Source organism: Hakea prostrata, chromosome 1 (genome assembly GCF_041222555.1).
Source record: "Hakea prostrata isolate BN-2017 chromosome 1, UWA_Hpros_2, whole genome shotgun sequence".
In the NCBI taxonomy this organism is placed as follows: domain Eukaryota; kingdom Viridiplantae; phylum Streptophyta; class Magnoliopsida; order Proteales; family Proteaceae; genus Hakea; species Hakea prostrata.
Window position 1 is genome coordinate 5,963,626 of NC_142600.1, and position 16,441 is coordinate 5,980,066.

The window sequence follows — 16,441 nt, forward strand, 5'->3', positions numbered from 1 at the left end:
TTGACCGGAAAAAAAAAAAGAAAAAGTTGCTTCAAACCCATATATTAAATTTACATTTTCACAGTTAAAAAGCAATTATCCACACATCATCCTTGATAACCATCGTAAATAATCAAAATGAATTTTGAGCATACGAGATGAATGGCCTCATTTTCAACATTAAGGGTGGTAGTCTGGTGGTCCAATGTTACTCTTATCCCCATCTCCCAAGTTCGAAGCCCTTCTTGCTCCAAAGTATGGGATTGTCACTGGCTTCTGTGCACTAACTAGGCCTCTGGTAGGACTACACTAATAAGACAATGTTTGCGCTGGTAATTCACAAAACTAATGCAACTGCACATCCTTTAGTTGCCGCAAAAAGAAATTGGGAAAGGATTGCCCTACCGGCTACCAACACCCAACATGAGTTAGCGCATCTTGGGTGCAATTTTATCTGCCTATGATGAGTTTTAACCCAAAAGAAAACAGAACATCAATTCATCGCGGAAGATCCGTAACCAAATTAAGCCATTATTTCAAAACCTTTAGGTCGAGATTATCATGCCATGTCACCGATATGCCATTAACAGATGGTTTTGATTTTGCCTCAAACCAATATCATTCCAACTAGCTCAAACAACTTTGGTATTCTCCTGCAAATCAATTCAATTATGGATTGTTTCATTCCCAGATCGAAACCCTTGACACTCGTAGCACTAGCACCATCCCTCACAGAATGTTTAGTGTCATAATTCATTGCTGGTCACTGAATGATGAACATTCACAGCAACCCAGAGTAAATTGAATTTCACATAGAACAAATGGTGGCACAAACAACCATAATCTCTTGGGAGGTGATCATGAATATTTGCAGATTACGAGCTTATTGATCGGTGATTTCTCTCATCTATCAGGAGAGTGCCAGAACATACTAGCGAAGAAAGAGAAATTCCTCCATATACAATGAATGAGAACGGAGAGGAATTCAAAGTAACAAAACACAAGCAAAAACACTAGAAGCTCAGAAAATTAACCCAGTCATTTCAAGCTCCAAATACAAGTCTAATCAAATACAATGCATACAATACAAGCTGACCAATAAAATCCAAGTGCAAGACAATTGGAAAGACCCAATGTTGGAAAGCAAATTTCTCATGCAAGGCAGGCCGTGATTTCAATTGCAGAAAACCACCACCTTTGTTGACCATCGGATATCTTACTGCTGTCTTATCTTTCAGGGTTCCCTTTCCAAACATACATCAAAATGTCCATACAATTCAATTTCTACGATTTGGGAGGCAGGGATCCAGGGTAAGAGGAAGCTGATGAGGGGGACAGGGAGGGGGAGGACGGGGAGGGAGGCAGAAATCTACCTATTGTTCAGTTAAGTAACTTGTTATGGTTTAGGAGGTGGGGAACTGCTGCTACGGCTGTTGCTACTGCTTCTTCCACGGCCAGGCCTGCACAGAATCCATCTTGATCAAAAAATGAGGCTACAAAGGAGAGAAATATTATTTTATGAAACAAGCCAGTAGAATGGTTTTGCACAATCTGTCACTTGTCAAGCCATATTACACTAGAGCAGTTTATCACCCAAATGCTGTATTCCAATTCAGTATCTTTACCCACAGAAATTTTGGGTTAAAGTGACACATCTGAGTACAGATAAGATATACAAGATCCAACAAATTGACAATATAGCTTGTACACCACTACACTGTAAAAGGAGGTAGGATGATCATAGATGCAGAAACTCAACCTGAAGAAGTCAAAGTGGATATGCCAATACGGATAAATTCCTCTACAAAACACTTCCAAGTACATCTTACAGCATCCAACAATCGCCATGGGAGTCCAATCAGTTAGGAGTGTGAACTTTAGTTTTGATTTGTTTTCATAGGAAGAAGAAGAAAGAGTGGGGGGAGGAAGTACTCTTCCCAAATCACAGCACAGGATGAACAAAGCGCCAGTTCTCTCAGTTCTTCTGGAACTCAAAACTTTGTGGATATGTTTTATCCACAATATCATCTAGTGTAGTGTCAAACTAATTTTAATTAGACATTGCCAGATGTCAGGAAAGCGCTTTCAAATTTGTTTAAAAAGGGCAGGGAAAGTTGAAAAGAGGGTAAAAGGCCCATACCTAATGGGCAAAATGCTTGCTCTAGGCTAAGGCTAGAAAATTTGACAGCAGCATATCCAACAGTTACAAGACCAGATTATCAAATTAAGTGGCAGAAGAAGACAACAGTGAGGAAATGAACGCTTGTATGGTTGGACCATATCCCCTTTCTCAGCCGTTGACCTTTTCTTAACTTTCACCAATAGTTCAAACATATATTTTTAATGTTGGACAACTGTATCTCAAAGTCCGCCTCTGAAAATTCAAACCTATCATGGATTTGATTGGGCGGGATCAAAAAGCCTGAAACCTGCCCAAAATATCTAACCGAAATTGGATATTAATTGGAATAATCTGATTATTAAACTAAATATAGATTTGGATTTACCACCTTACTTTCACCTAGTAGGAAGAAAAGCATCAAGATGTAAGAGAATACTGTACTACCTTCTTGGGCTACGACTTCTTGAAATTTTCCTTGCTCCCTGTGTTGTAACAAGTTCATTATTAGAACTGGAAAAAAGAGACAAAGTTGCAAAAACACTACTGAGAAAGATGGCAGTAAGATCTATAGATACCCTGCGAGGACTGGGTGATCCAGAATAGGATGAAGATCTTCCACGTCTTTGAGCCAGTGCACGGCCCCTGCCACAAACAAATGGTAATTCCACATGAAATATATATGCTATCATAGAGTAAATTCATCTAGGAAAGTGTAAATAACAACAATGAGAATTGAGGTCTCGTAGTAAATAATTCGAGAAGTGATATTTTGTTCATTGATTTTGTTTGGATAATTGTAGTACAAGATATTCATGCAAGGTTACTACATATGCGTAGCATTTGATGTGAACCTAGATCAAAAAATCTTCTTTGGGTGCACAATAGACCCACCGAGGTAAATACTATCCTAGAAGACTCAGATATTCTAATTTTTTCAAGGGTGCAACTCAACCCAAAAAAAAAACAAGAATCTTGAATATCGTTAAGGGATAAAAAAAGAAGAGCTTATAAAAGAGAACATAAATTAAAGCAATGGGTAAAGTCGGTATAAACACAAAATAAGTCTAATGGAGGGTAAAAGGTTAAATAGGAGGGTGCATTTGGAAAGGCAAACGAAATAAGATATCATGGGGGGGGGGGGGGGGGGGACTATTATCATAAGTCTGATGTACGTTCCAATGCACCTTGAAGTGCTCCTATTAAACGCCCTGTATGTGAACCGCCTGTTGCAACTTTTAGGTTCACTTAGCAGTGCACCAGCATTGAGATAATAAGATTCTTCTAGGGGTAAAGAATTCACCCTTAACCTTCAGATAACTCAAACAGCAACAACAGAGGATTACTGATGAAGAAATCACCCTTACTAAAGCCGCAAACAAGCTGAGACTTTGAAATTTGAGTGGCAACCAAGAGTTCTCAAGCAAATGTCCAAAAACCCTAAAAACTCAAGAGGAAACCATTAAAACCTGCAACTAATTCTGGCCACAGAAGTGAAATACGTTTGATCTCCAATAAATCTTGGTTCAAAGACCACAAGTTAAGGAAAATGGGAAAAAGGTGCTTCCATCTATCTCGACCAGTTTCCCGAGGCATTGGAAATCCAGACTGGCTCACAAAATCACTGGTGATCTATGACCACCCGTTATTCCATACACCGATTCCAAGATTTAAACTTTCGCAGCCCGTTAGGTAATGCAGGTAATATGGGACGCAATGAGACATGAGAAGGAAAGCAGACCACCTGGGAAAGAGAGAAAGAAAGGACTAACAGAATAATAAATCTCAAGAAATCAGGATCTCAGCTGAAACTCAAACTCACACAACCACAAATCTGCATCCATTTCAATTTCCACAGACTAGATTAGTTAAAACTGATCATAAATTTACTACAACATACACATGCTCGTTGGTGTAGGAACAGAGAGCATGACCTTTTCACCTCAAGTAAAAATCATGCATGATTCAATCAGAGTTTCATCTTTATGGTTGTGAAATGTTATGTGAACAGGCATTTACATCACAAGAAGGTATAGCTACCTGCGTGGAGAGACTGATCTTGAACGTGATCGAGCAGGCCTACGAACAGGAGAGCGACTGCGCCTACGAATTGGTGACCTTCTAGGAGGACTACGTGCTCGTCTAGGAGGAGATCTGGACAAAAGGCAAATTATTTGTACACAAGCACCAAAAAAGAGGAAATAATAAGGAAAAATAATTGCACAACTTACGTAAGTCAAACTCAACCCAAATTGGGTGCATGAGAAGATTATAACAATTGCTACAAATAAATAAATTACCCAAGTATCAAAGCAATACAGCAAAAACCCTTAGAATAGGAAGAATAAGAAGCATCCATCCAAACACAAAAGTGTTATCTATCTCTCTCTCACACACATGCGCACACGCATGATGCATAAACATAATATTCAATCTCCAATCAGAACACAATGTCAGTCAGACCAAAATTTTTAAAGTACATGAAATTTCAAAATGAGATGACCAAAAATTTTGAAATACTGTATTTTGTGTTACAACATAGCATCTAGTTTCAGCAGCAGTTCTCAAGCACCTTGGCTGCCCTGCTCACCTCACGGTTGTCACCTTGAATTTTGTGCCTCTCCAAGTTGCTTTGGATTGCCTAGGCACCACAATAGCAACATTTTGGCCTGACCAAAATTTCAACAGATCTAAACTATTGGCATAGCACAACACACACGCGCGCGCACACAGCACACACACAAAAAGAGGCACAAGCACATGAAAGAATGTGTGCAGAAATTTTTCACTTAGTTGTCCAAATCTATGTTCATCTTTGATTTAAGCACCGCCGTAAATCCCATAACTAGTTGAAATTGGGAAGAATGGTCTGTTTTTTTTTTAAGTTAGATGATTTTCTTCAACTCATACCAAAAGGCAACCCACATTTTATTGACGTCAACCCGAACTGAGACATATTAGCCGACATATGATATGGTACTTGGCAGACTTAACACCATCCACAATAAAAATGTATGGAGGATGATAATGAAGATCAGATTTGTATCTGTCAAGTAGCAGATATAACATTATCTTCTAGTAAGAGGGCAGCTTTATCAATAACCCAAAAGAAAAATCTAGTAAAAAAGAACGAGGGTTCATCTAACCTCTTAGTATATGCCTAACCACAGTGCCCCCACACACTACAGATGCCTGATGCTCAAGAGCCTCAGACAATCACCATAGAGTTCTACAAGCCCACAACAGTAACCCATGAATCAAAATACAGAAATCCAACCACACCCCAGATAATTAGAAACTTGTACATTATTTGCATTCATAAAATAACCATGCCCACAGCATTCAAGATATCAATTTCATTTTTTTCCCTGATTTTCAATTATCTAAAGAATGGCACAGTAAGATCACATTTTCCTTCCCAGTAATAACCTTGCAATCCTCACTTTGTACAACTAATAGAACAGAAAACTTTGAGTTTGGGTGTCTAATTGCAACTTACCGTCGCCTCAATGGGAGAGGGGAACGCTTGCGGACTGGACTACCACGTATTCTTCGAGGCGAAGTTCTGTGAATGACAAGATTCATCACAATGGCCAATAAATTATTCAATAGGAAAAGAGTTATTCAAGTGAAGTGTAGCCAACCGTGCAGGGGACCTCTGCCGCCTTGGAAGAGGTGATGGAGAACGTCTTCTAACTGGAGATGCTGGCCTCCTCCTGGGAGGTGTTTCACCACGGCGATAAGGAGATTCCCCTCGGCGACGAACAGGGGACTCTACACGCCGTCGTGGAGGAGATTCTGGCCGCCTTCGAGGTGATTCACCTCTTCGATGTGCTACAGGGGATCTCCTCCTTGGTGGTGAGAGGGGTTTACGGCGGGGAGAAGCTGTTAAAATTGAGCCAAAAGAAATCATTGTTTACAAACATAACAGAATGCATGGTACATTAAAAAATCTAAAACTGTAGTATGTAGCCTACATTCTCTTTGGCGCTGCCCATCCTTTTCAACATCAGCACCAACCGTATCCTTTTGGGGAGCTTCTCTTTTCTGAGTAGCAGGAATAGCCTTTGGTGGGGACAACACTTTCTGGCGTGGAGGTAAGGTGAATCTTGCTTGAACAACATTCCCATCAATTTGGGCCTGCATCATGCCAGCAAGAACATCAATGTACTGAAAGTAGGCACCAAAAATATAAAACATTTCTACCCTATGTGCTTGAACCATACACCATCCATGTAAAGTAGGGCTTTCTCAGCATCAGCCCTTGTCTTGAACTCCACGTAGCCAAATCCACGAGGAAGATTCACCTGGAAAAATTACCACTTCCAAATTAAAAACCTGGATCAAATGAACAAGTATGTCAACCACAATCAAATTAACTCAGCTATCTTACAAGACGATCCATAACCAGTTCCACATTTACTACTTCACCGAAGTTACCTGCAACGAAGAAGAAAACCAAATTACATGGAACCGAAAGCAAAGTGAGTAAGAATACAATCCTGCAAAATAGCCTTCTTCCTTACTGAATATTTCTCTTAAATGTCCTTCGTTCACGTTCCTGGTTAGCTTATCAACATGCAGAACTACAGACTCGAGAACTGGAGATGCTTTCCTGAAATAACTAGTGCCATCAGAACATATGCATGAAAGGAACAAATACAGATTGCAGCCAGGACTCTTCAATTAGAGTTTAGGATCAAAGGGGTACAAGGGGAAGGATTCCTTTCAGTCCCAAGCTAATGTCAGCTAGTAGAACCATAATTCCAACATGCAGTGAGTAAGATTGACATAATAGAAGTAAGTGGATTGATTAAGTGATCGAACTCTAAGGAAAAATCATTATCGATGGTCCAAGACCATACTTATTGATAGATAGAACTGTCATTTATTTGCTGAGTGGACAGATCTACCAAAAAAATCATAGCTATACTTTTTCTTCAACCGCTGGCAATTCAGCACACAAAATACACCAACAGATGATTAAATAAGAAACACAGAATCGCATTTGGATTACATATATACAGGTATACTACTGAGGCAGGTCAAGTATAGGTCCAAGAATTAAATGCTACTACAGAAGAAGACAAGTAATCTCAACCATTAAATTTTTTAATAATAAAAACATTCTTTGATCCATGAGTTTATCAACATCCATTACGAAATACAACCACCTACCTCATAAAATTTGGATAGAACAAATTTACTGCCTAAACTAGGGGTTTAAAGATGAAAACTATGAAACAGAACATTTTACCACAAAAACAGCCCTAGCTGATTACTCAATGATCATTCCAAGAAGGTGGATCACGTCTTCGTAATATTGCTTGCTTAGAAAGTCAAACCATATGATGCATATAACAATGATATAATGTCCTCATCATATCTTAACTCACAACTCATGCTGTGACTAAGCTGCTGATGAGCAGCGGGTTAACTTAATATCTTTTTCAAATTACCATTCCCATTGCACAAAAAGAAACACAATTTAGTCCCCCCCCCCCCAAAAAAAAAAAAGATAAAAAGGAAAAAAAAAATTGATTACTGGTTGAAGTAAACGACTTTCAAAAAGTTAATTATGGTCAAAATACCCTCTAAAATATTTATGCCCACTACACATGTTACATAACCTATTCAGGAGGAATAAAACATGCAGATGAATTCTAACAAAAATTCTATCATCTACAGAATACGAAGCTAAACTGCAAAGTTACTAAATTCTTTGAACAAATTTAGACTTTCCAACTACAATACATCACAAGAGTAAAAAGTGTGCATTAAACATTACCTTGGTGGAGGTGAAGCCCGTTTAGCTGGTGGAGAAGATGGACGACGCCTGGCAGCTCCTACGGGACTGTATAAAGAAACAATACCATACCATTCCATGAGACACATAGATATGGCTCAATAACTAGCATTTTGACAACTAGAAATGAATAACTTATAGAGAGTCGCATCTCACCATGCACAGACCTAATAACAAGTCCACACCTTTTACAACTGCCATGTGGCAGCTCAGCCGTCATATAGTCCTGGATTGGTGGTAGACCAACTAGAAGCTGATAACCAGATCTACTATGAAAAAGCTAGTCCAACTAGGTCAAAAATAGGTAATTTTTATCAAATTAGCATTAGGATTAGGGTTGGATGGTTGGGTTATCAATTATGCCAAGTTAACTAGGAGAGTCTGTCAGTAAAAGTTACATGAAAATTTGATAGTAGAGTTTGTGATAACTTCAGGGTTTGCGGCTGAAGTCCGGAGATAAGGAATTCTACAGTTAGATCGTTACAAAGTAAGAAGAATGGTTGGGGTTGGGTGGAACAAACTTAATGTTATCAAAGATCTCCTCGTTTGAATTGAGAAGCTCAAATAAAAATTGAACTTGCATTAAGAACATAAAAAGAAATCTTCAAAAGATTCATGGGGCTTCAAACAACAAGGTGCAATTAGATCAAACAACAATCCCACCAACAAACCACCCAAGCTTCAAATGAGAGACATCAATTGGATAATACACCAATCCTACAGCCCTGACCAAAACACAAGACAAATCTTCAATGGAAGAGGCAGCAAAAAGCTTTTTCATTATCAAAGTTATTTTCCAGTGTTTGTCCCCCTTATAACTAACAACCTTAAATTAAAGACTCAAAATTAGACTCCTCCACTAAGAAGAAGGTCCTAACCCAATCCTAAAACTATTAGGTAACCTAAACTGACTAGGAAAGCAAAATAACAAAGGAAACTTACTCAAAATATAACTGAGGACTTTAGAGTCCTAATCTAGTCCCACTAAAATGTTTGATAACAATTACTTGCGCAACCAAACCAGTTCGGTTGAACTAACCCGGAGGCAACTTTAACATTAAGATAAATAAAGTAAAGAAACAAGTCTGCAACCTCATCATCCATAATTGATGGCCCATTACATGGAAAACCCATTATCTATATAACACTACCCTAGACTTATTCATAACCAAAGAATACCCTTTTGGTGATGAATCTGCATCAAGCAGGAGTGCTAAGAGCTAAAAATGTGTGAACAGGGAGACCTCAAGGTCACCTATCATAGGTCAAATACGAAACCAATCCGTGTTATCCACAAATGGCACCCCCCCCCCCCCCCAAAAAAAAAAAAAGGTAGAGAGGCAATTTATAAAATCTCAGACTGCCAATTGGTTCAAGGGACCACAATGGGGGTGCATGCGTATAAATGGGTGGGAATGTCAGCGTGCGGAAAGGCATTTTAAATTTCCACCTGAAATTTGACACGGTTCAGTCTGCACCATGCTGTAGATATCAACAACCAAAATTGCCACATCGCTTTCCACATGGAGAAACACAGGTTCACTGATTTTGTTATCATGTATCCATGGGAATTTGGAAAAAGTCATAGGTTGACTTATGTTTGGGACCAAGACACCATTAGGTATTGTCATTAAGTCCAATTTTGCGTAAAAGGATATGGACGTAGGCGGGAATACTAGGAACATAGTATAGATTTCAATAGGATGCTTGTTACTAACTACAAACCTAATAAGGACTTCCCATCAGCTCTATTTAATCTAGTACACTATCCATAATAAACCTGACATAACCTAGGCTGACTCAAACAACATTTAAAGCACAGGATAAAAATCCTAATGTGGGGTTAATTACAAGTATGCCACTGCTGTAACGAGTAGGATCCCTTTAATTACAAGGTTACCACTGGTGTCTCAAGTAGGGTCTTATGCTGCCGGGCAGCAACCTAGGCTACTGGGTAGCAAGCCTGGAGCTTCCATCCAACATTGGGCCATCCTTTGCAGTAGGTATTGGGAGTTGGGACCACCATAACACAATTTCTTTCTGACTGACCACATGAATCATGTCCATCCATTTGATGAAATGGAATCGTAGGATGATTCCAAAGAGTTCTAATTGATGGGAAGAGAATGTCATTGACCTCTTGTGTAGTCATACAACATTTGTATTCTGATTAAGGGTGTCAACTTGGTGCCAAAACCGCTCGTATAAAACCATACATCCCAAACCATTTCAAAAACAGGGCTGTACGGTTCTTATAAACTGTTATATTATGGCACAATACCGTAATGGTTTTGGGTGTGGTACCACACTATACACCTAAACTGTAATGCATAAAACTATTTATCCCATTTTAGTACCATTTTATACCGTTCATACACTGTTTTAAACCGCAACCATACCATAGAGTTTAACGGCACCACACAACTGTACGATACCGTGACGGTAAGTAACGGTTTTGTAAATTTAGATACAAATCGTTATAAGATGCCTGTTAGCTGGAGAAGTGTCCTGCTTAAAATTGCTGTTTTTCTTTTCTTATCTTTTCTTCTTCCTTCCCCCCCCCCCCCCAAAAAAAAAAAAACCATAGAAATGATTAGGACTAAGGGATCCTTCTATGGAGTCTTGAGGGATTTCAACAACTTACATATACGTAACACCCTCCTTCAAACCTGCTCCTCACTTCATCCTACACCATATCAGATTCATAGGTCTGCTTTTCTATTGCTTCTAATTTTCTAATCTGAATTCCTGAAGTCTGCCACAATAACAATTCATCCCTATCTCAATTAAATGGGGTTGGGTATGTAGGTCCTTTCAAAACTTAGTGGAGAAAACTGGAGGACCTCACATAGGGTAAGATGAAGAAATAAGATAACTGAGAAATGAAAAATGAAAGATGAAAGATGCAAGCAAAAGAGAAGAGGATAGCCCAGGAAATCAAGGGAACTTGGTTATATTCCAAAGTCTGCTAAAAGCATCTTCAACCAGTTCCAGATACCTGATCATCAATGTGGATTTTCATATTAAGGTTTTTGTTCATAACTTCAAAATTGAAATGCAAACCGCATGGATTCCATTTCTTTCTTGATCTTGATTTCCACGGATTTCAAATTAAATAGTTAGGGCTGATAAACCTTTAGAATCAACCTGGTTTTCAGCCGAGACTGATCACTGGTCAGGGAGTTACATAATTCTTGTTTTCTCCCAGTTTTGTCCTGAATTTGGTTAAGTTTGATTCAATCGACTATCATACAGATACTGGTCTAAGAGTGGTTCCCATTCTTATGAGCTTCTAAAATCCTTGCTGGGACTCCAAACCTCTTCCTAAGGTGATGTAAGCAAATGTTCAAGGTACGATGATATTGACCATGGGCGGACCTACATTGAGGAGAAATATCAGTAATTGGGCCCCTGATTGGAGAAAAATTTTAACAATAAACATAACGGGTAGAAAATTCATTGTGTTCTGTGCAAAAACATCAATACTTGGCTCCTCCCAATGTTATATCCTGCTCCGCCCCCAAAAAAAATGGAAAACCCTTCTTCTACAAAGTTAATCTACCCTATGGATGATTCTAATACAGAAGCCCAACCTCCCAAATATACATCAGGTACGAACTCTCTTCCGCTTGCAGCACCGGCGAAGATAGTCACTGCGCAGATAAGCTGCGTCTCCCAGCTTCAATAACATATTAAACTGACTAAATAAATGTTACTCGTCCTGCAGCAGTAGCAACAGGACAAAGCCAACAAAAACGAGAAATATGGACCAACCTAACATTCTTACTTTACAATCTGAGCACAACGGAGCACAAACACAGAATGAAGGAATCAATGGAAAACAGAGAATGCTGCAATAGAAAGAGAAACAGGCGATGGAGAATGAGGGACCAACCTTCTTCTCTGCGGCGGAGGGGATATGCTGCGAGAACTGACACTCCTAGAAGGAGACGATGAGGAACGCATGGAGCGAGACCTCGAACGAGAACGAGAACGTGAATCTGAACCAGAGGTGGATCGAGAGCGGGACGGAGACGACGAACCCGAGTCCGAGCCCGAAGGAGTGGCCGGACGACCACGACCAGTTTTCGCCATTGCTTGAAGAGACCAGAAACACTGTCGACTCGAAAACCCTAGACAAGGGTTTTACCGTTTTCCGGTTCGAAGCAATGGATCGTCAGCATTTTTTTCCTATTAGTATTATTTTTTCTTATCTTTTTCTTCGGCCAAATTTTCTTATCTCTTTTTTTTTTTTTTTTTTTTCTTTTATCACTATTATGGAAAGGGAATTCTCAGCACCATCCCTAGGTTATCCCCTAATATGAGTGCAATCCTCTGAGAAATTTTTTTTTTTATCCACTTCCAATATTACCCTCACATCCTAAATTTAAAGCCACAATTCATGACGGTATATTTCTCAAATTTTGTGAAGATTTATGATTAGGAGAATAAGATTTTATGAGTCAAATGTTGGTTTTTTTGTCGTTTTGAAATATTTAATTTATTTACATCAGCACTTAATTAAGATTTTATAATTTTTTTATATATTTTTAACTTATAAGGGGTTTGCTTGATAAATTGAATTACTCAAGGGCGGCATTCATTTTATAGAGTAATTGACGCAAAAAAATTCCCCCCTTTAGGACATGATAGTCAATGGGGTGGGATTTATTTATTTATTTTTTTTTTTTGTGAAAGACTTTTCATTCCTCAATGATCTATAGAACCAAACAAAATTTGAGTTATACAATGTCGAAATCCAAACCCCCCCCCCCCCCCCCCCAAAAAAAAATATATATTGTTAGAACAAACACCACAAAATAGTAAACTAAAAAGAAAACAGAAAAAACGTGTAGATATTTAAAATGATACACACCAATACAGTGTCGTATGTCAACGGGCGAAGAGGAAGAGATTTTCACTTTGTAGAAAAATAATAGAATGAGATCTCACAATCAATCACCAAGAACGGCGTAGTTATAAGAACTCTCACCCAAAACTCTAAACGAAAAATCTCAAATCGCTCAATAATGTGGTAGGCGAACATACATACATATACTCCAATTTGGTAAAACGAGTCTACCCATCAGGAGGGGTCATGCCGTACCGAGGGGGCTATGCCCCCACACCGCCTCCACAGATCGAGACCAATGGTGGGCGCCCTCCGCTTCCAACACAGATCTCAAAAAACATGTCATTCAAGTTGCCTATCAAAATATGTCAATGTGGTACCATTTTCAAAATCTTGTCACAACCAATGTACGAAAGTTTGGCAAATTTCGCTGAACCTTCGCTGATTTCAGGGGCAGTTTCGTTGATACAAAACTACACAAAGCATAAGCCCTCTTTTTCCAAGATTGTCGTAGATGAGTTTTTGAAGATTGGCTTTCTTCTATTTTTCTCTCTCTGTAAGTTTACATTCCTTGTTTCGTTTTGCCTTCTTCAACACATACTCAGGGACCACTGACCCTCATAGGGGTGTCAACGGTGCGGTTTGGAGCGGTTTTGGGCCAGGTCTAACGGTTTCAGGCTGAAAAACCCCCAGCCTAAAACAGCCCATTTAAAAGATAACGGTTTCAGTACGATTTTAGTTTGGTGTGGTTTGGGTTCGGGTTGACTAACGGTTTGGCCTAATGGTTTGGATTTGGTTTGGCTAACGGTTTGACTAAATTAAAAATCAATATTGAAATTAATTTTTACTTTTTCCTCAACCCCAAATCCTAGTTTATCACACACAAAACTACAAAAGATAGAAATGAAGATTCCAAGTAGATCCAACGATAAGTGATGGCATTAGCTTGATCCAAACCACCCTCCACCCTCGAAAAATAAAGAATTTAGATTTTTCTATCATGTGTATACCAACCTCACAATTTTCACCAAATGAAATTGAATTTGTAAGAGTTAAGAGTTATCAATTAAGACTTTTAAATTTTAAAATAATAAAACTAAATGAAATTTGAAAATTAAAAACTTAAAACTTAAACGTGTTAATACTCAACTCTCATCTGCTCAAACTCGAGTCTCAACGTCTCAAACACTGAAATTCATTGATCATTAATTACATTTAAAAATACAAAAAATAAAAATAATTACATTTAATATTTTAATTTTATTTATGTAAAAGACTAACGGGCTGATGGGGGCCGCACACAGCCAGCCCGAAACCGTTCGGGCTGAGGACCTTTAGCCCAATTATGACCCATTAAGGATCGGTTCGGGCCGGTTCGGTCCAGTTTTAACGGTTCGAGTTGAAAATTGACACCCCTAATTGTGGGTACCACATTTTACTTTTCCATAAAGTCCCACACACACATTTTGTGAAATTTTAAAAAGGCTTGGGGTGAAAAAGTTGGGTTGCCACCTCATTAGACAAGTTTCCTTAATTTAAGTAATCTTGTCTCTAACTTTCCCATCTCAAGCAACAAAAAAAATATATACTTTTAAGATTTCCAGAAAAAAAAGAAAAATTTTATTTTTTTCAAGAATTTTCCCACCCACTTTTATTTCAGCAACCAATCGTAGCCTAAATCAAGAACGTTGCTACTCAAGCCCATAGAGGTTATGTACAAGTTCTCCTTCACATGAGTTTTTTTTTTTTTTTTTGGTGAACCTTTCACATGAGTTGGTGCAAGCTCACAAGACCAACATCATAAAGCTCATGGAGAAATTAGAGGTGCTGCAATTGGTTGATGATAACTCATATTCACGAGAGGCAGTAGCTCATGTAACACTGGAATGGCTAGCTCAAATGAGGGGAATTGAACACTTTATTGGTCCGCGTGTGTAGAATTCAAAGGAGTCAGGAGAAATGCTAATAAAATTCTGAGACCGGTCCATGGCAAGTAGGACTGTCTGGTCTAATTCCGTTCCTTGGCTTCTTGAAGCTTGTAATCAGGATGTCTTGGGTTTTTCTTGCCCTTTTGCTAATTAAAAATATGTTTACCAAAAAATAAATAAAATAAATTATGAGACCAAAAACAATAAATTGGGTATGGACTACTACTCATAATGACACTGATGATATTTTGGAAGCTCATAAGAAATCAAAGCCACTTTATTCTCAATGGGACCATTAAAGCTCTAGGAATCGACTATTTGCCTTGTCTTTGCTTTTAGATTATTTAGAGTACTATTCATATGGATCTTGTTAATTTTGTGGTGGGGTTTTTTCACATTGGTTTGATAAATGAAGAACTTAACATTTTCTATGTCTCTTACCTAAAGTGCTTAGCCACGAATCAACAGATCAATACATGCCTATTAGCTTGGAGGGGTTGCTATGAAAATCATTTAAAAAATATTTACGACCCGGGTTTAGAAGTTCATAGACCAAGTAGTGTCTCCACTTCAATCGGCCTTCATACCCACTAGACTCATTTCATATAATGTCTTCCTTACACATGAGGTATTCCATTACATCAAAAAGAGAGAGAAAAAAAAAGAAGATACAAAATAATTGGCCTTGAAATTAAATACAAAGAAAGCTTACGACTGGGTTGAATGGGACTACCTCAAGGATATATTGTTGAAGATGGGCTTCTCCCACATGGGTCTCTGTGGTATTGTGTACTGTTAATTCAGTTTCATACAAATTTTCCGTTAATGAAAATATTGATCCATAGATTAATCCTACTAGAGGCATACGGTAAAGGACCCACTTTCTCCAGCTATGCCATTATCCAAGTAGCGGAAGAGGCACAAATGGTGGAAGGAATCAAAGTAAAGAATAGAGCACCCAGTCTTTCACATCTTTTGTTGACGGATGACTGCTTGATATTCTCAAAGCTTAATTTAGATGCAATGTACAATCTAAAGGCATGTCTAGATGTTTATTGCAAAAACAGTGGACTAGTTATCAATTTAAAGAAGTTCAATTTATTTTTCAGCCCAACACTCATGTGAAATTTTGGAGGTGGTTTTCATGTGTGCCAAAGATATCTTGGGTCTATTAGATACCTAGGTCTCCCTTCAGAAATAGGTAGGTGCTTTTCAAGGAGGTGATGGAGAGGGTTATAACAAAATTTTAATGATGGAAAGTCAGCTATTGTCTCATATGGGTAAGAACACCTAACTTATGATTTGTGATTTTTACCTTTTCCCAATATGCTTGTTCACACTTTAAGCTTCCCAAAGCCATCCATGATAAAAATATAACGGTTATGATTAACTTCTTTTTGGGTGAGTTTGGTGATAAAAACAAAAGAGACTGGTATATTGTGAGAGAATATGCACGCCTAAGAGCCAAGGAGGATTGGGGTTCAAAGATACAAGTTTACAAAACATAACCCTACTCACTAAGATGGCAGCTAGTATGCGGTCTTTATCGAAATTCTTTATAGGCATCACTCTATTAAGCAATATGTCACCCTCATAGCAAATTTTTGGAGGCGAAGATGGAATACCAAAATTCTTGGGCATAGAAAGGAAGAAAAGAAAAAAAAAAACCGAAAGCTAAGGTTTTTCCTTTTTTTTAATGAAAGTAATATTATTTTTTGGCTTTTGAATCATGACGAGGGGCAAGATGGGTATTGCAC

General features: G+C 38.4%; 1 protein-coding gene across 2 annotated transcripts; it reads right to left on the reverse strand.

The window, feature by feature from the left end:
- Positions 1–991: 991 nt before the first annotated feature.
- On the reverse strand, positions 992–12,058 carry LOC149026960 (uncharacterized). 2 transcript variants are annotated; one of them, XM_089157555.1, is made up of 12 exons: positions 11,800–12,058; positions 7,887–7,952; positions 6,625–6,713; positions 6,492–6,538; positions 6,325–6,405; positions 6,076–6,238; positions 5,743–5,983; positions 5,598–5,663; positions 4,139–4,252; positions 2,677–2,743; positions 2,546–2,583; positions 992–1,439 (listed from the first exon to the last, which is right to left on the reverse strand). In XM_089157555.1, exons 1-12 carry the CDS (start codon positions 11,997–11,999, stop codon positions 1,376–1,378), a joined length of 1,236 nt encoding a protein of 411 aa, XP_089013681.1. In that variant the 5' UTR covers positions 12,000–12,058; the 3' UTR covers positions 992–1,375. The 2 variants fall into 2 exon arrangements, with proteins under 2 accessions (XP_089013681.1, XP_089013678.1); XM_089157552.1 differs by lacking the exon at positions 992–1,439 and adding an exon at positions 1,456–2,421.
- Positions 12,059–16,441: the final 4,383 nt, after the last annotated feature.

Bases quoted from the DNA above. Each gene is read 5' to 3' on its own strand.
- LOC149026960 (XM_089157552.1), bottom strand. From the start codon at position 11,999: ATGGCGAAAACTGGTCGTGGTCGTCCGGCCACTCCTTCGGGCTCGGAC. The intron at 6,539-6,624 runs GTAAGGAAGAAG...TCTTCGTTGCAG, and splicing joins ACATTTAAGAGAAATATTCA to GTAACTTCGGTGAAGTAGTA. The intron at 6,406-6,491 runs GTAAGATAGCTG...TAATTTTTCCAG, and splicing joins AACTGGTTATGGATCGTCTT to GTGAATCTTCCTCGTGGATT.